Source organism: Carassius carassius, chromosome 8 (genome assembly GCF_963082965.1).
Source record: "Carassius carassius chromosome 8, fCarCar2.1, whole genome shotgun sequence".
Classification (NCBI taxonomy): domain Eukaryota; kingdom Metazoa; phylum Chordata; class Actinopteri; order Cypriniformes; family Cyprinidae; genus Carassius; species Carassius carassius.
This window is the reverse complement of record NC_081762.1, coordinates 4,107,735-4,127,898: the sequence shown is the minus strand read 5'-3', so window position 1 is coordinate 4,127,898 and position 20,164 is coordinate 4,107,735. Positions and strand designations below refer to the sequence as shown.

Sequence of the window (20,164 nt, the reverse complement as noted above, 5' to 3'; positions counted from 1 at the left end):
TTGGAAGTCTGGATTCAGTAACATGTCTATGACTAATGTATTATGAATCGCAATCCAATCCATCTGTTCTTGTGAACTATTGTTTGCGATGCTCATTCAGATTTCAGATCAAAATAGACAGAAATTTAAGCACCTCATGGATGTATACAAAACGTATTTTAACAGGAATCTGCAAGTGAGAGGATAATCGTTATGCAGAAGATAGTGTATTTAAACAAGAAGTTGGCATATCAAATTCAAGTTTATTGGAGAACTTGCATATTTTGACCACTGTTGTGCGTCTATTTTGGTGTCAACATTTATGTCTAACCTTTGTCATTATTAGCACCAAAACGTGGGACCATTTGCAATCTCCAGCTATTCTTCTATAGAAAAACTTCAAATACTGTCCGTATTTGATCTCAAGCCTCTGTCTTAAATTACTTGTTTTGAGCCACAAAGACCTACAGGTTTTGGTAGAGAAGAAGGTACCCATCATTAATACTGGTGCATTTGCTGGATTCTTTCCCTGATGGCATGTTCAGTCTTTCTCCAAGACTATACTAATCACTCTCCTATAAATGCATAGAGATGTTGATGGATGCTGGTTTTGACACGTCGACCTTTCAGATTGAATGCAGAATTCTTACATGACCCTAAGTATCTGTTGAATAAGACGGATGTGTTCAACAATACGATTTAGTGAGTTGTAATGAGGGAAGTAACTGGTACAGATGGAATGTAGAAAGTGATTCTACTACAACACGTGAAGGCTGGAATACACTAAATCTGAACAGATTTAAAAACACTAGGCATCATATACTTAAACTGGACATCATACATATTAAAAAAAAAAAAAAAAAAAAAAAACTTGTAACTAGACATGCTAGATGAAAATAAAATTATTTCTTAAATCGGTTTAAAATATCCAATGCGTGGATGGAATCATACTCTGGAGCTCAACAAAATTGGAGTCTGCACCCAAAATGTGATCTTCGGCGAAATCAATCAATCAATCAATCAATCAATCAATCAATCCCTGAATGTCCAAAATCTGCTGACTGGCTCCAACTTTGGCCAACTAGCATCAACTCGTCCAGACTGTCAATTGGGATAAAAATCGTGTAGTGCATTCCAGCCTTTAAACAGCCCAGAATCAGGGTTGTTTTTTACTATGCCCAAGTTAGTACCAGTTAATTCCAAAGGAGCATGATGATGAGCTGATTTCATCAACACTAAAGAAAAAGGCCTGCAACACCGTTCACATGGAAAGGACAAGAGTGGTTGGACATACTTCACAGCACACATAGACAATTTGAATTATTTGTCTTTTGGGGGGCATGGTGTAGATTTGGTTCCCATTTGACAAATTGGTAATGAAATGGATCAAAGGTACTTGGGGGAATTAAGAAATGGCAAAGGTACAAGGTCCTCTAGAAGGTACCAAAACCAAGAAACACAACACGAATTAAGAAAAAAAACAAGGTCCACCCTCCTATTGCCCCTAAAAAAAAAAAAAAAAAGCAGGATTCTCCTGCAAGATTTAATCTGTGCCTTTAGGCCCTCCTTGGAACATGATCAAAAGTTCATGTCCAACAAATCCTGCATACATTTATTCACAAATGTAAAACCCTAGCCTGCACTTGATAAGGGCCAGATGCAGCAGGCCGAGAATTTCCAATGCCGTTTATAAATTGGACTCATTTCATGAGTACAGTACAAAGTAGGATTTCAAGATAAAAATCCCAAAGATAGCATGTAAGCAGTATTCCACAGTCAAAAACGAACGGGCAGCTCTGCCGTGACTTGATTCGTACCAGCCAAAGGGCTCGGCGGACTCTCGCCAAGGTCACACATGCACTGTAAATTCAGCCAACGGGCTGCAGTGACTAACGAAAAAAAAAAAAAAAGTACAGTTCGTGCATTCAGAGTAACATACAAACCAAACCGACACACAGAGATCTCTAGAATCAATACGAGAGTTCTAAAACTGGAAGCTGAAACTTATGATTTAGAACCTCCAGGGAATTTGAAAAATAAGATCTCTCTGGACAGCTCATACTGTGTAAAACATTACATGGTAAAACACATTTTTTTTTTTCAGACAGCTTAGAGTCTTTTTTCATGGCTGTACTGGTTTGAAGGTGCGGTAGGGAGAACGCGTAGAAGAGAATTGTGGGGCAAGGTGTTAATGGGAAGTGAGACACAGTAAAGTCCGGAGGGACTGCGATACCCTGGTGCAAACCGGCTTGAACTGCATCGAGACCAGGTTAGGTGAGCTGATGTGGCGCTTCAAGCATTTCCATTAAGAAGGTGTCGATTGGGGTGTCTCCAATTAGCTTGAAGAAGAACAGGTGCTCCAGGCACTTTAAACCAATGGAGCGCAGCGCTGGCAGTCGGAGGAGGAGTTTGGCAAATCTGAAAGCCAAGTGAGACGTAGAGAATCTGCAGTCAACTGTAACCCACTTGGCATTGCTTGTCTTTCCCCTCTAGTGGGATTTTTACTTCAATAACCACACTGTTGTAATCTATTGAAAGATAGAAGAGAAAAAAAACACATTATCTACCTGCCCTGCTGGTCAGGATATCTGTGTTTACAATAAGCCTCCAGCGATGCATAGACCTTCTCCCTCAGTAACTCCACTTCACTTGGGCTTGACAATCCTTTCGCATCTGCATACACAGAAAACACAGAAAATCAAAAGCTGCCATTATGACTCACCAGTGGAAATCGTCAGGAACTTTCAGGGTAACAATATATTGGTTTCTGGGATGTATAGTTATTTAAAATAGTGATACATTGCAATATTTTCCTCCTTTGTTTAGATTTATATTTGATGCATTGCACAACTATATTCTTAGCTAATTCTGAGTTTGGACTAAGGTTGAATCGAGTCCATGTACGACTAGGGATGAACTGATAATGCAACAGTATTGCTGCATCACACAAATGCTGCTGTAAAGTTTGTGGTTAAACTGTTCAGTCAGATATTTCAATGGCAAAAAAAGGAGAAAAAAAATTCACATACATTACTTGACGGTAGGAAAAAGAAAAACAGCACCTCGGTTGCATGCAAATGATTACAGTTCACTCAGCACATACATGTCATTTAGATTTATACAATTGTGCAAAATTAAAAATGCTAAATGTTACACGATGAGCAGCACTAAATGGGTGCTTTGCCATTAATTGAAAGATGAAAGATAAAATATAACAATGATAAAATGAAGAGTGAAATCAACATTGTTAGATTTTAAAAGGCATAATTAACCATGAACATGACTAAAAGTAATGTATAACTGAAGTTTATTTCTTTTTGTTTTCTAAAAAACAGGTTGCAACACTTCCAGTTTAGGTCTTTTGTATGCGTTTCATTAAATAAATATCAGCAAGTTCCAAAAACTATAGTACCTGTATTGTATTCATTCTGAGAAAAAAAAACTATGTTTGGAAAATCCCTAGTATGTACAAATGTTGTTATGAGTGTGCGGTCTGACCTGGGTTGAAAAGGATGATGGCTCTCAGGCAGCCCAGCTCTGTTTTATCCATCTGCATGTCCCTCATCTTGCTCACAAGCTCCGTCAGAACCCTGATGCCATTAGGGATGAGGAGGAAAAATAAGATTCAGGTTAATATCCGAAATACAAGAAATCACAATGAGACAACAGAAAAAAGCTCTGTGGAGCAAAACACATCATAAAAAACTAAATTAATGATTTAAAATCATAGCATGCTACATAAAACATCAGTCACTCTTGTTAACCTGTGAGTTCAAGCAACGCATTCAATCACACAGACACACACATACACAAGGCCAGTTTGGTCTTTACCTGCCCCAAACAGCCCCACACATAATTTAATCGAACATAAACTGTCTCAAGCTACAGGCTTCCCTGACTGCTGCTGTGTGTTTATGGCGTGTGGCGGAGTGTCATTACCTGTCGAATATGGCCCCAACCTCTGCATTGTGCGCACTCTCCCTGTGTGTTCAATCACAATGTGTTATTAAAATGTCATTTCACATTTCATTGTTATATAATGTCTCCCCGCTCCAGAAAGGCCCAGGCAGAGACGTTAAGACTCCACGTATGATGGCGGTAGGCCCAGTTCAAAGAGTAACAAGCTACAGGCTCTTGTTGAAAGGAAGGCAGCGGATCATGGGTTGGCAGCAGCAAGCTTGAAATGACAATTCCCAGCATACAACAAACACAATATGACATGAACAAAGAAATATTTGACAGGATAAACCCAGGGTTCAACAATAAACATATACACTTTAACTTAATTATGCACATGTACATTTAAGTCATGCAAACTTTGATTTTCACACCTTTTTGCAAATCTTGAAAGGTTCTTCCAAAATGGGTGGGCATCACTTAAAATAGGATAAAATATAATTAATGTGCTATTCACACTAAATTTATAGCTAATGCAGATTACAAAAAAGCCTTTAAAGCCTATTTGTATAAAGCTTTACAAATATATTCATAATGTGCATTGTAATGCATTCATATCTTTTAATAAATAGATGTAATCAAACTGAAAATGCATTATAATATTTGAAACTGTGTCAAATGTTTTGATGAATTACGCTTTCTAAAAGTGTCACAATGACTAGATAAGTTTTATAATTTATTATAACTATGGCTACAATTATTCATGAGGGCATATGATGCATAAGGTGCATTACAAGGCATAATTAACGTATTTTAACTGTTATAATGCATTATGCAAGCTTTTAAACATGCAAATGTTTAGTGAAAAAAAATTCTTACACTTAAATCTATAAAAATATATATATATATATAAAAAAAAGATATAATTATATATTTTTATTCATTTTAATTTCAGATTTTTGCAAGTGCAGCCAGTGAAAATCTAAAACTCAAATTTGAACAAACCCATTATTATTGAACCCTGAAAAAAAAACTATTATTATTTTTGCTGCTGTGGAATATAACTGCTTATTCTTTTAGTTATGGTATCATGTAATACTCAGCACATCATAACTGCATAAAATGCACATAAAATGGTGAACACATCAGATTTTGCACAGAGGGTTATAGCATTGATAGCCAATCAAGCAAAGCGGGAAGCATGTGCACACATCACACAGCACCAACAGGACACAATGAAGAGCTGCAAAAATCAGGCGAGATGGACAGTGAAGCACAAGGACGGGGGGCTCATTTCTGAAGCAGAGACATTATGACAAGAAGAATGGCAACAAATACAATTTCATATGAACCTCACAAACTGTGGCACAGAACGTCTAGAATGAGCTTGTTTAAAACAACAGCCTGTAGCTCATTATTCCTGGATTTAGATAGACAAAGTATGGAGTCTTGAGAAGTTATAGGGAGAAATGTGCTAAATTTGCTCATTGAAATAGACTAAACAACTGCTGTAATAGCCAGCAGATTAGCACATTTCATACATGTGCGCTGTATTATTTATATAAACGGGAGTGTGTTGAGACTATAAGCAGAGGAGAGCGTTGGTGCACATATAGATGTCTGCATGTCTGTGTATGCCCTGTCTGTTCGTGCAGTGTCAGTCTACAAAAGCACACTATATACAGCAGCATCAAGGCGGCAGACTGTCAGAAGGTAAGAGGTAGTTTTCTTTGTCATGACACAGGAAAACCCAACCACCCTTGCAGCCGTACATGTGTCATAAGAAGCAAAGCTGTTAAGGTTCATGAGCACAGGTTTACTACAAATCATAATACAATGAACATCTCTAGTCTAATCTTATTTTTTTTTTTTTTTTTAAACAAAAGCATAGCAGGTCACATGCATAACTTTACATAATCTAAGAAAAGCAATGAATAGAGTAATATTAAGAAATGTGTAATTACTGAGACTTCTGTCAAGTCCCAATAACTTTAAGCCTGATCCCTACAAAATGAAAGTGCCACATAACTTAAACTATCAATGTGAATATACACTGCTGTTCAAAAGTTCAGGGTCAGTAAGATTTGTTTGGGAAAATAATACTTATTGAGCAAAGGTGCGTTAAACTGATCAAAAGTGACAGTAAAGACATCTATTGTGTTATAAAATATTTGAGTTTAAAATAAATTATTTTCTTTTGAACTTGCATTTATCAAAGAATTGTGGAAGAAAGAAAATTGTCATGCTTTCAATATAAAATGATTTTCAATATTTATATTAAAGAAATGTTTCAGGAGCATCAAATCCGCATAATATGATTTCTAAATGATTGTGTGACATTAAATGGCCACTGAAAATTAAGCTGACATCACAGGAATAAATTACATTTTAAAATTAATGCTTTTTACTGTATCTTGTTAAAAATTGTTTAATGTTTAATACTTGAAATAAAAAAAAATACAGAAATACAATTAAAAAAACTAATTTTCAGCTAACTGTCAAGGCAACATCTCATATTTAGTTTGAACTGATGTATTCCCTGTAGACAAAATACAAAAACACAAAAATTATACAAATAAAAATACTGAAATTAAATAAAAACCATTCATAAAAAAAAATGATAAAATATCACTGGATCAAATAAATGCTGCCTTGGTGAGCACAAGAGACTTCATTTAAAAAAAAAAAAAAAAAAACATATTACTGACCCCAAATCGTTGAACTGCTTTTTGAAACCTATAGCAAGTGAATCAAATAGAACTCAATACAAGGCTATCGTGTCTCTAATCATGTGACGTGACTATTACCTGTCAAAGATGGCTCCCACCCCAGCGCTGTGAGCACTGTTCCTGTGCACGTGGAGGCCGGTGGCAAGCAGAATGCCATCCTTCACCGCGATGGAGCGATGAGAGAAAGACGCGATCAGTAGCTCATTCCAGCCTGATGGACAGATGGAAGCAGCAAAAGATCATTACTGCAGCTTTATACATGATTTTAAAAACATGCAATCAAGTTATTCAGAGTGTGGAAGACCGAGGCAAACAGGTTTACCAGCTCGCAGCAGGATGACCTGGTCATCCAGAGACAGCTCACTGAAGTGAGGGATCCGCTTTGCCCACTCCACCAAAGTGAACAGCTGTTTGTCAGCCGCCTGGCAGATATTTGTGACGGGGTCATTTGGCTGAGGAGAGGGGAAAAACCAAAAGCAGTATTATGGGTTAAGCTGTAAGAAGAGGGAATCAAATCAAATCTTGTACAAAAGTCTTTGTTGAATTTTAAATTTTCAGTTCATCCAGGTAAATGATTTTTTTTTTTTTTCATAAATTTTTACAGTTCTGTTGTGCATAATCTTTCGACAAAAATAAAAATATAATACTTTGTGGTAAATTGCTAAAAAATTTCGGTCGATTACATTTTCAATGATTGACGAAATTGCTAAGGTTTCCTTAATTCATTTTATTAGATACCCTTTTTTATATTAAATTAGTATGAAATCATAAAACACGGAACATAAAAATGTGGCCCTAAATTAAAAAGTAGTTACTCTGTGGAGTCTAATCGTGAATAAACCAATGAATATTGTAATAAATGGGAAAAAAAAAATATTGTTTTTGTTTGTCATAGATTATATTTTTGGCCATATCTGCCAACCCTATTCTGGAGACGATGCTAGATAGACAAGCAGTCTGTCTGACAAAAAGCATTTTCAAAGCTAAAAGCTCCAATATTCAACTTCCTGTCCTTAATCAAACCACCAGCTTACTGTCACTGGGCTGCTACAATTAGAGCCCAAGCACCTTGAAGTTCTTCATCACGTAACAAATAATCCTGTCACTCAAGATCAGAAATCCTCTTTATGGTACTGTATCTGTAACTTACAGAGCTTCCCCCTGAGCTGCCGTCTGCATGCAGCTCAGTCTTCTGCTCCACGGCCATCTCTGCTTCCAGAATCTTCTCCACGGGCATCTCTTCATTCGCTGCGCTGGTGGACTCCACTTCTCCCTCTCGCTCCTTGTTCCTCTGACGCTCCTCTTGAACGGCTGCATCGCACACAGGGAAATGAGGAAGAGGAACAAGACGGGGAAATAGAGATGAAGGAAAGGATGGAGGACAGATCCACATGACGGGAAAGGGAAATGAACAGAGAGGAGTAGTGAACAGGGAAAGTGGTAAAGATGAAAAAAGGTGTAGAGAGACACAGAGATGTACAGATACATGTAGTTCCTGGTTAGTTTTCAACATTCATTCACACCCTGAAGTCCTCCAGTGACATTCCTTCTTCAATGACCCAGTAAACGCTACAAAGATCCCTTATTACACATTCAAAACAACATTGATTGCACATGATCACATGATTACTATTTTTTGCTGCACAATGTCATTTAAAGGGGTCATATCATGCAGAATCAAATCTTCCTTGACCTCGGATCACAGTTCGAAAACACTTTAAATTCAGTTCATAGTTATAAAAAATACTTATTGAACTAATCTGCAAAATGATTCTTGAACTTCTGCATGCCACATCAGATGCATGATTGTCTATTGGTTCATAGAAACTTGGTCCGCCCAGTCATAATCAAGTATTTAAGAAAAAGCTGGATGGATAAAATTACTTCACACAAAAAACCTGGCAGTGTAGCACCTACAGCTCTGCATGTCCTTCTCAACACTTTTAGGAACATTTCAATCTGACTTTAAGCATGAACATGAAAAAAATGATAATTAGTGCAACATCGTTTGTGCCAGCACATCTCTCTTTCATGCGCTCCACTTTACCGTTTGTCACAGGATTACGCTTGAAGTACGTTTGTAGCTCACATGGACATATTTTGAGCAGCCAATAAGATAAGTGTCTAAAAGCATATTCCATTGAATGATGAATTACTTTTAACAATGTTGTTAAAACGAAAATAAGCACAAAATTTAAATAAGCACAGCATTAACAACACAAGCTATAAGAGTGCGAGGTTCATCTGTCAATCAGATTCATTAAAGTTGCGTTTGTTACTATAGAAAACAGTCATCGGGCATGTTTTCTTTTAGAACCAATCATAATTTGTGTCAGGAACTGGGTTCCTACACATTTTCAATTTCAAAACTAGGACCCATATTATTTTCAATTTATATAAACAAACAAACTTATATAAACAAACTAAAAAAATCTATCGAATGCTATGTATCACTTTTATGCTGATGACACTGTTATTTACTGTACTGCATCATCTACCGCACAAGCCCTTGAGCTTTTGCAGTCTGCATTTAATACTGTTCAGAACTGTTTAAAACAGCTTAAGCTGGTCTTAAATGTACAAAAGTCAAAAATAATGGTATTCACAAACTCAAGACAACTTCCAGTTTCTTCTTCAAGCATCTCAACTTTTGAAGGAAATGAAATTGAATTAGTTAACAGTTATAAATATTTGGGTATAATCATTGATTTTAAATTATGTTTCAGAACCCATGTTAGCAATCTGGTTTCTAAGCTTAAGATAAAGCTTGGCTATCTCTACAGATCAAAATCATGCTTATCCATTCGTGCTAGAGAATACCTGGTGATGGCCACTTTTCTTCCCATATTAGATTATGGTGATCTGATATATATGAATGCTTCTGCCCAATGTTTGAAGAAACTGGATGTTGTGTATCATTGTGCATTATTTTACTGGTTGTGGTTATAGGACACATCATTGTATCCTTTATTATAAAGCAAAATGGCCCTCTCTTTATGCAAGAAGGTACACTCACTGGCTATGTTTCATTTACAAGGCACTTCTTGGACTAGCTCCTACTTATTTGAGTGTCCTTTTAACAAGTAATCATGGCCATTATGGATTACTTTCAAATGATGTACTACACTTGTTGGTACCCCGTGTCAAAACAGAAATAGGGAAAAAAGCCTTTATGTTTGCAGCACCTTCTTCAGCTTTATATTTGATATATATTACAGTCATCTATAAATATTGTATTTTCATTGTTATTCTTGAAGTAATAGAAACATACAAGTGAACATTCAAAGATCTTGCTATGAATAAAGCAAGAGCATGGATGCACATGATTTAACATAGATCTACTAGCTCAAAATTTGGCTTTCATTATAGTAGTGCCTCTGACATCAAGGCCTAATGTCCAATTTAGCATCTGCAGTGGAGAAAAAAACCATGACACACAATGGGTTGATGGCTTAATATGGCTGTGTGCATTGTCCTATTTACCAAGTTAAAGGGTTGATAAAAGAAAAACGACTGGCTTTGTAAAAAAAAAAAAAAAAAAGTGTTGAAATGTGGCTTAGGGTAGTATGTCATTTCAAGGCCTTAGGTTTCGTTAATGCATATTCTGCGGCACCCAAAAAACCAAACTGTGAAATGTGCTGATGGCTCAGTGTGCATGGTCCTATGCGCTAAGTGTAATGGTTTCTCATGAGCACATAAAGTCTGTATATTCTTTTCTTTTTGCAAAGGTCCTTGAGCCTATGTAATATGGTGCTAAGAATATTGTGAGAAGAAACCCAAAATGCAAAAAAAAAAAAGTGCACCTTGCACAAAGTACACAAGTCGTGCTTGACAATCACAAAACAGAAGACACTTCTTGTGACAAACTTATTTTCATTAAATTCGTAATTTCTATTACAAAAAAAACCTAAATAGGGGCAAGAGTCTGGAAATGCAAATATTTTTCCATACTTTACCAAACCCCATAGGAACCCTGCAGGAAGGAAAAGTTGAATGTTGTAACATTTTATTTTATGAAAATAAGATAAAGCTCACATCAATCAAATTGTTCATCTAATTTAGTTGTAAATTGTCTTGAATAAAATCGTTCTGATTTTGCAAAAATCATTCTTGAATTGAAAACTATGAATTGTGAATTGAATCGATTAACTGTCTCCACAAGGATTCACAGCCCTAATGATAACATATCACTGTAAAAACATCTTTCCAAAGAACCATCAGTGTTTCCCTTACATTAATTTATTCGACCGCCACAATATCAAAACTGACCACAAACAGATTTTCCAAAAGGCTTTGACTTCGTTGAATAAACCTAAACAACTGCACGTTTCAAAATCAAAAAGTGGTGTATGTGTTTTAATATTACTGTATTTCTAAAGGAAACCAACTGTCATTTTCATTTCATCTTGCATGCAATGCTTGATAAAGCAGCATTTGTGAGTGGAGCACTGCTTATTTATATATATATATATATATATTTATATATATATATATATATATATATATATATATATATATACACACACCCCATATTTTCCGCACTATAAGGCGCACCGGATTATAAGGCGCGCCTTCAATGAATGGCCTATTTTAGAACTGTTTTCATATATAGGGCGCACCGGATTATAAGGCGCATAGAATAGAAGATACTGCAGTCAAACGTTTGACTGGGTTTGCGTTATGCATCCACTAGATGGAGCTGTGCTAAAGGGAATGTCAATATTTGGACAGAGCGCCTTGATCCATATATAAGGCGCTCCGGATTATAAGGTGCACTTTTGTTTTTTGAGAAAATTAAAGGCTTTTAAGTGCGCCTTATAGTGCGGAAAATACGTATATATAATAAAATATATGGTGGGGGGGAGGGGGTTGAGTGCCGCCACAAAAAACTGAATGCAAGTCTGTGGGAAACACTAACCATATTAAGTTGTTAATAAACAATCTTGAAAAATCAAATGCAAAAAGTGAGCAAGGAAAAACCGATCTGATACGGCCCCTTTAATAGCTGTAACTAATATCCTACAGAGTAATTCTTTCACCATCCCCACATTCTCACACATACACACACAACCACCCCTCCATCCCTCCCTCCCTGCTTTTCTCCTTACATCGTTGTCGTTCATCTTGGACCACTACAGAAGGAGAGGGAGGAAGAGAGAGAACGAGAGGAAACAAAAGAGGGAGAGAGGGGGACAGGTGTTAGTCGTGACTTCAGCCCTCCCTCCCCCTCTGCTCTCCTCTCTGGCTTGTGCATTGAGGTCTATGTGATGTCTACCCACAATGCCCTCTTTACATTCACAGTAAACAAACACCTTATGAAATTTCCATCTCTGAACTACCCAATAATTCTAGAAAGCACTTGCCCTGTTTTGCTCTCTTTAGTGATAAGACTATTGGGCAAGCAATTTAACTGCAAAATAGGCTACACAATACAAATTACATAAAAAAAAAATGTACAAATAAAGAAAATTCAATATATATAAAGAAAATTCATCTCTGCAATTTTTGTGTATATCCCTAGTTCCTTGTCAAACTAAACATTGTTTTGTTGTGTTTTTTCTTAAAATGACTGACAGTTGTATTCGAGAAAATCCTTGTTTGTCAACTGGGTAGTGTGGATTAGAAGCTGCCTAGATATAGATTTTGGACAACTGAAAAAGTTCTCCTCCAATATTTTAATTTCTCTCTGCCTGGAAACTGTCAGTAATATACTTCTTGGATGGCCTGGGGGTGAGTAAAAATCAGGAAATCTTCTGAAATCACCCACTCTGCTCTCTATATACGAGCATCAGTTTGTGTTTCTTGCTCTTTTTAAATGAATAACAGCACAACACTGAACATTTCAATTTGTGCATCAGACTTTCTACTGCATTAACTTCACATAAATAAAAATATACAGTGTGACCAAAGTAGTGAATCCCATATGGGTCGATCACAACTCCTTACATCTAGTGTAAGGTGTTTCTCGTCTGGGGTTTGTGGTAGTATGTGTATGTGTATGTGTTAGGGGGGACAGCGAGTTCCTCCTCTTACCCTCTCTCTTCATCCCCATGGCCAGGCACTTCTGGTAGCGGCAGTACTGGCAGCGGTTCCTCTGACGTTTGTCCACCAGACAGTCCTTACTGTCTCTGCATGTGTAGCTCAGGTCCTTCCTCACAGTGCGCTTGAAAAAGCCCTTGCAGCCCTCGCAGCTGTACACGCCGTAGTGCTTGCCTGGAGAAAAGAGACGTGGCAAATTTACAGAGGTGGAAGACTTTAGTCAACAGATAGGTATACCTAAATTTAACAGTTCCATAATATTGTTGTTGCATAAGCATTATAACAAAAAGCTGTTTTTGTTCATTTGTCATGATTTTTTGCAGCCATTTTTACAATTTAATGACAAGGAATACAGAACTACTTAAAATATATTCAAATAAAATAATTCACAACATTACCTTATGTATTTCTGAACAAAAATATGCAGTCTTGGTGATAAGAAACAGCTTTCAAAACATTATAAAAAAATTATACTGACTGCAGACTTTCAAATGGTACTGTATATAGAGAATTTTTTTTATTATACTAATAGGAACAATTTATATTGTGATATAGAACATGAAAATAAAGCTTCTGAAAAATTACAATAATTCTGACAAATTGATAACACTTAATCAAGTTAAATATTTTACACTTTATAACATTTAATAAATAGCACTAAACATTAAAATGGAACAAGACAAAATAAATTGGTTTTAGTGTGTCTTTCAGATGGTTTAGGGTCTGTGACGTACCAGAAGAGCGATCTCCACAGATGGCACACAAGCGTTTCTGAGAGAGCATGGGTCCTGGGCTGTGGGCGGACATCTGCTTCAAACCGAAGGGTGGTTTGACATCATCAGAGCTGCTGACGGCATGCAGACCCGACATGGACACAGTGGAGTTGATCTGAGACGGGCAATGAGTGGAGAGAGATGAAGTGACAGAAAACAGAAGAAATGCTTCAGTTCAATAAAATAAAGACTTCCTCATTTTTATTAGTGATAAACAAATATCAGATAACAGAAATATACATGTTAATTTCTTATGGTCAGTAACACATGCCTGATTAGCTCTCAACCCTTAACTGATCAGAACCAGATAATAAAAAAATTCTCCCCAAATCATTCACCATTTCATCTCAAATAAATCCATTAAGCACAGGTAAATGATCAGTCCATAAGAATCTGATTTTGATACACAACCCCTCAACAGACTTTAATCATTCAAAGACAACTACATTTCAACTTTTATGAGCAACAGCACAGGGAGGAAGATGCATGAGAGAAGCTGACAGAAAGCGAGGCGAGTCAGAAAGTGAGAGAGGGTACGAGGTCTCACCTCTGTGTTTCTGCGAAACATGTTAATCTGTGAAGCAGAAATGCAGTCATGAGGAGCACAAAAAAATTGTGGGGCAAGGGAGGTGGTGCTAAAAAATTTACAATTCCACCATGCTGTTTTAACTTGCAAAACTCAAATTTAGACTACGTGGGGAAAAAAAGGTTTAGACTTTTGAAATTAAGGTCAAAATATCAGATGGTTTGTTATACATTAAAAGTTTTAGAGGGAAACACTCAAATTATCTTTGTGAATAAACAGTGATGGAAAAACAATTCCCTCTAGCTTAAAATGTTCAGGTCTAATTACATATTGCTAGTCATTGCATTCTACTGTTAAAAATATGTTTTAATGCTTTTTAAAGTCTCTTCTGCTCACAAAGGCTGCACTTAATTATATATAATGTGTAAAATGTTTTTTTACACACACACACACACACACACACACACATATATATAAAGCATATATATAGTACATATTGTGTATTTGTATAATGGCATCTTTTTTATGACTGAAGGCCAGTATCACTCTGATGTCTCTAGGAAATAGTTTTCCCCCTAAAATTTTACCACTGATTAGCCATTCAACATTATCAATTTAATTTATTAGACTACTTAAAATAACTTCTAATTTAAGAGAACTTAAAACAATCTTCACATAAACCCATTATAATAAATGTCATATTTACCTGTGCCCTTGAGCAAATTAGAAATATACAGAAATGTAATACATTTATCAAACACTAAATTCTAAATTAAATATAGATGAAACCTTAAAGCTACAGAAGTTGTTGATTTCCTCTTTTTTCTTAGATTACCAGACACCACAGCAGCATATTATTAGGTTTTTTGACTGCTGTCCCTTTAAGAGCTGCAAATGCTGAACATGACGCTGATCTAACATGCATCTCGTTACCTATTCTGACCCACTTCAGTTCTTAAAGTCTCTAATGAGTATAATCGAGTGTGTTAGATAAGAGAGACAGAGCTGGGCTGCTCCAGGACAGTTTGGAAAACCACTGCATTTCAGAGTCTATATTCTTAAATGTTTACATTTAATTGCCTTTTGGTAACTTCATGACTTAACTGACGACATTACTACGATGACATTGCATGCTCATAGTTTCTTTCGTGATTTGATATAAAATGATACAGGCTACAGCAGGCGGCGGCTCATTCGTGGTGCAATTGAAAAGCACACGCTTAAACTATGGTTATTGTCACAAAAATAAAAAAAGAGACAAAAACAGCAGTTGTGAAAGGGGTGGCCAACCGTAACCCCACCCCTGCATTAAATATTTTTAACATGTTAAACTGAAACTTTTTTTATTTTTATTAATTGTATTCATGTGATGTGCAGCTCAGTGTCACCTGATCCTTCAGAAGTCATTCTAATATGCTGATTTGCTGCTTGAGAAACATTTCCTATTAATAAACTCTGAAAACATTTGTGCTGCTCAATAAATATTTTTTTAGCTGCTTTAATTCAAACTATTTATCTGAAAGAAATCATTTGTAACATTATAAGAGTCTTTACTGACACTTTTGATAAACTTAATGTATGCTTGGTGACTAAACTTATTAATCTAAAAAAAAAAATCTTACTGGACCTGTATGTGAAATGTAGTAGGGCTGCAACTAACGATTATTTTGATAATCGATTAATCTGTCGATTAATTTTACGATTAATCGGTTTATGTACTTATATTTTAGTTTTTTCCATTTTTTCCCCAAGTAAATTATTAATAAATGGTCTTTATCCTTCAGCATAGATTTTTAAGAGATTTTAACCATTTTGCACTGTTATATCCTAATCAAAAATATACCTGGAGTTGTTTTATTGTGTTAGTAATCCTTTGTCGAACTCTTCTGCAATCAGAACACTGACCCATACTCTAGCAAATTTCACAAGGAGATTTAAAATAATGTTTTCACCATGGCAGTCCTTAGACCTCCTAAAGTAGTTTAACATCCCGAACGAAGCTTAAGGAATCTTTCAGAACATATTTTCACTAAGAATAAGGATAAAACAGAATAAAATTGCAGTGCATTGTATTTTATTATTTACTGGGAAACAGCTTTATAGCTTTTGCTGAGAAATTGTAAACAATCCTTCGAATAAAGTGCCAGTGGCATGAAACCTGAATGGAACTCACAATTTAAAGTAAAATCCATCAGAAGGTTGTCCAGAAAAAAAAATTGGACAGTCACAAACAAAAAACCTGCTGTGTGAAAAAGAGCAGTGAATACTTAGAAAAAAAGTGCATTTCAAATATCTTTAAACATTTACCTCTGTCATTCAGTCATAATTAGGCTGCACGACTGAATTTTGAACTGGTAAACGACAAACTGATCACAGAACATGTTTGTAAAGCTTTAAATGTTAACTGTTAAAAAGCAATGTTATCAGCTTTTACGACTAAACATTTGCAAACAACATTGTACTGGAGAATCTGCACAAATGAAAGTCTTAGGGGCCGTTCACAAATCGCGCCTAAAAACGCGTGGAAAAACGCTAGGCGCGCCGCTTTCTCCTTCTTTCCAAAGCGCTCGCGCAGAAGCGCCCCTGAGGCGTCTGCCTTTGATAAGCAACCATGACGTGCTCTCTCCTTGAAGACGCGGAAATTTCAGCAAAGGATAAATGGATTTGCAGCTCAAAAAATCGCTTGCAGTAGCTCTGCTACTAAATTTATTTCAAAATGGAAATCCATATACAACTATGATCAGCTGTTCCTTTCATCTTGACTGAGCTTTTAACGTTGTTACGGGAAAGGATGAAGCTGATTGGTTAGTTCTTGTCACATGACCCGCGATGCGCTTGCAGCATTCTGAAAAGTTGAGATGTTTTTAACTCGATGCGGTGCGGTGTTGGAAATAACGAACTTGAGCGCGCAAAAGACGCGATATGTGAACGTCCCCTTAAACAGTTCAGTAGTGCAGAGTTTACAGGTTACTCTTCTTTTTTGAAGGCTCAAAGTAAAGTACTCCCAGTCTCCCACATCCCGCTAAATGCTGCAGAGACGCTGTTCGGGAAGCACGTGACATAAACGAGGCCAGCTATTGGCTATTCGCTACTTCTCCTGCTGTACTGGCTGAGTAAAACCTCCGGTGGCTCATTACTGCCACACTTTGGTCACCGCAGATTTGAAATATGAACGAAATGAGCCGTTTACGGCAAATAAAAGTTATTTAGCAACGAATCGATGACTAAATTAGTTGACAACTATTTTAATAATCGATTTTTATCGATTAAATCGATTCGTTGTTTCAGCTCTAAAATGTAGTGTACACAACTTATTTCAAATTGAATGTACTTGTAAATGTAATGTAAAGTTGAATAAGCCCTATTTCAAAAAATGGTGGAGTGTTCCTTTAAATATAGGAAGTCAAGTCCAGAGGAAAACCAGAAGTGTTACCATGGAAGTGCTCACCTGTGGGCTGCTGATGGGGCCGTAGCCTACCGAGGGAGTTCCAGGAAGGCAGGGTGAACCCAGAGAGGAGCTGATGACTGAGAAAGGTGAGCCCATGCTGCTGATGGGACTGTTCACAGCCGAAGTGATGGGTGGAAGGGAAGTCATGGCGGCGGCTGAAGGGGCCAACGGGGGCGAACGCTGACCTGATGGTGGCGAGGAAACGGATGAGCTGTCTGGACTATGAGAATCTATGAGGACAGAGGTAAATATTATATGTTTATTCAGAGTGGCCAGTGATTTTAAAAGATGTTGTGCTTTTGTAAAATATTTAAAGAGGGAAAACTGTATTTTACATACATGCAAACTGATACTGAAACCCAGATACCTATACTTATAACAAAACATTAATGAAACACTGCTAAACCAAGGTCGACAAAATTGCATAAGTATTAAACATAACATCACTATTCAGGTAATATGTAAAAAACAGTGGCAACGTACATCAAACATTGTTATCATGAATATCATAAACTTGAAGCAGTCATATTAAAATCTAAGTTTACATACTTTTAGTGTACATGTCACATGTGTTATTTCAAAACTGTGCATAAAAAAAGATCAAGCCCGTCTCACCTCTACTGTCGCCCATGATGTGCAGCAGGGCTCTGCTGTATACACCGACTCACTCGCTCTGATGTCGGATGACTGTTTAACTCAAGATCGCGGACTGAGGCCCGGGCCCCTGGATCTTTTATCAACCTAAATTATCACTGCCAATTAAAAAACACTGCGTGAATAACACTTAATGACGTTTAAACTACTAACAAGAGAAATATAAATAGTGACTAACGTTATACAACAAAACGAGTTATATTCGCTTTCCGTGTAGACATGACAGAAATATGTATTTCTAAGGGTTTATACTTGACTTCTTACAGACATACGAACTATATACAACATAATCGATGTATACTGCATAATATTAGTTCCATAAAACAGGACTGATCATTTGCAAGCATGCAAGATGCAATTTCCAGTATCGGCTAGCGGATTAGCTTGCTAGGCAGCTTTAATTTACAAACAAAACGAGCCACATTTCAATTTATACAAAATCTTAAAACGTCGACAAAATTTCCTTAATATCGTTTTAGTAAATGACACTGGTTTGTAAATTAAACACTACACATAATAAACAGGTACAGTGTGTTAAAAACAAACGCATTTATTTTGAGTGCGGCTACTCGAATCAACTAGCATTTTATATAGCACGGTAATAACTGTGCAGGAAAAATTTACTGCCCAAGATCAAACTACGGAAACCCGAGCATAGGGATATTATAACAAGGGCACAGTAACATATACCTGTCAATAAATGCAAACAACAGCAGCATCTACCGAGTTAAGGAAATACGATGAAGATTTCTATTTAAAAATGGCTAAACTAGTACCGCGACTCTCCGTACCCATCCCCTCGGTGTGATTCTCACAGTTGCCCTGTGATCTTCCTTTCTGAAGAGGAAACTGAAGCTGTTTACGTCCGAGCATTGGAACTGACGCCATTTTGGCTCGTGTAAAGGATCATTTGAGCCAAAATGTCTAACTCCAAATAAAGTTTCTTCATCGCAAGTACATTATATAACTGCTGCTGGATGAGTCTACAAATGAGTGTCGCATAAACATGTTTACGTAATGACATACCGATAGAGTTTTGTATGAAACTATAGAAATTTTTTCTACTTAAATTAACAAAAGTCTTTATTTTATTTTTTAAGCGTTCTCATTTTATTATTTTTCATTTTTAATTATTTTCATTTTTATTTTTCATTTTTAATTTCATATTTATTATTTTTAATTTTATGTGTGTGTGTGTGTGTGCTTCAAAATGTGCTCTCATGATATATGTTTACATGTGTGTGTGTTTATACATTTATAAATATATCCAAATTGAAAACACTTATAATAAATTGTAATACATTTTTAGGATATTACTGTTTTGACTGTATTTTCGATCCTTTGGTAAGTAAAAGAGACTTAAAAAAAAAACATTTAAAAAATCTCAACAGACCCTTAACATTTTAATGGCATTGTAGCCTACATTATATCGAACGTATTGGCTTACATTATAAAAGAGATGTAAGCCAATAGAAAATTATATATATACACATATAATTAATATATTCATTATATGTGTATCTATATAATTTCAAGAAAATTATATATATACACATATAATTAATATATTCATTTTCCATAGAGCTGAAGTTCTTTGCCCGAACCCCACAGAACCCGATGGGACCCGACGGGTTGGGTCGGGTTCGGGCTTAATTTATATCATCTTACGCGGCTCGGGTCGAGGTAAACGAGCGGTCATGTGATGTGTTTCGATTAGCGCGAGAAAGATGCAAAAATGAATGCTGAGTAGGTATAACGGAGGCTTGCCTCTGGTGATTACTGCACCAGCAACTAAAGCAAAGTCTGAAGTGTGGAAAAGTTTTGACTGTGTTTATAATGAGAATAATGAGCCAATTATATTGCTGGATGCACCATCAGTGAACGCAGGAACGCGCTGAAGACATCAGTGGATTCAATAATTTTCCTCCACAAAACATGTAGACCTAGCCTAATCTCTGTGAGTAAAGGTTTTTCAAATGTTAACTAAATATTCATTGAGTCTTAAATGCATAATGTGGACCGAGTATTCACGCTAATGTTGGTATTATTCTTTTATTAAATATCATCTGCTAGTGCGAAGCAAATCCGGCGGAGCCTTTATCTTAATTTCGTTATTGCC

The 20,164-nt window shown here is 36.4% G+C and overlaps 1 protein-coding gene across 7 annotated transcripts; it reads right to left on the bottom strand.

Annotated features, from left to right (window-relative positions):
* Nucleotides 1-843: 843 nt before the first annotated feature.
* LOC132145007 (retinoic acid receptor RXR-beta-A-like) lies at nucleotides 844-18,891 on the bottom strand. 7 transcript variants are annotated; one of them, XM_059555669.1, is made up of 14 exons: nucleotides 18,736-18,891; nucleotides 18,007-18,143; nucleotides 17,392-17,621; nucleotides 13,965-13,991; nucleotides 13,379-13,532; nucleotides 12,639-12,818; nucleotides 11,714-11,737; nucleotides 7,756-7,916; nucleotides 6,928-7,057; nucleotides 6,684-6,816; nucleotides 3,919-3,960; nucleotides 3,478-3,569; nucleotides 2,547-2,652; nucleotides 844-2,397 (listed from the first exon to the last, which is right to left on the bottom strand). In XM_059555669.1, the coding sequence occupies exons 2-14, from the start codon at nucleotides 18,020-18,022 to the stop codon at nucleotides 2,250-2,252; spliced, it is 1,443 nt and encodes a 480-aa protein (XP_059411652.1). In that variant the 5' UTR covers nucleotides 18,023-18,143; nucleotides 18,736-18,891; the 3' UTR covers nucleotides 844-2,249. The 7 variants fall into 7 exon arrangements, with proteins under 7 accessions (XP_059411652.1, XP_059411655.1, XP_059411653.1 ...); XM_059555672.1 differs by lacking the exon at nucleotides 3,919-3,960; XM_059555670.1 differs by lacking the exon at nucleotides 11,714-11,737.
* Nucleotides 18,892-20,164: the final 1,273 nt, after the last annotated feature.

Coding starts and splice junctions, on each gene's coding strand:
- LOC132145007 (XM_059555669.1), bottom strand. Junction 12,819..13,378: donor CTGTGGAGATCGCTCTTCTG/GTACGTCACAGA, acceptor TCTTTTCTCCAG/GCAAGCACTACGGCGTGTAC. Junction 11,738..12,638: donor CATGGGGATGAAGAGAGAGG/GTAAGAGGAGGA, acceptor CTCCTTCTGTAG/TGGTCCAAGATGAACGACAA.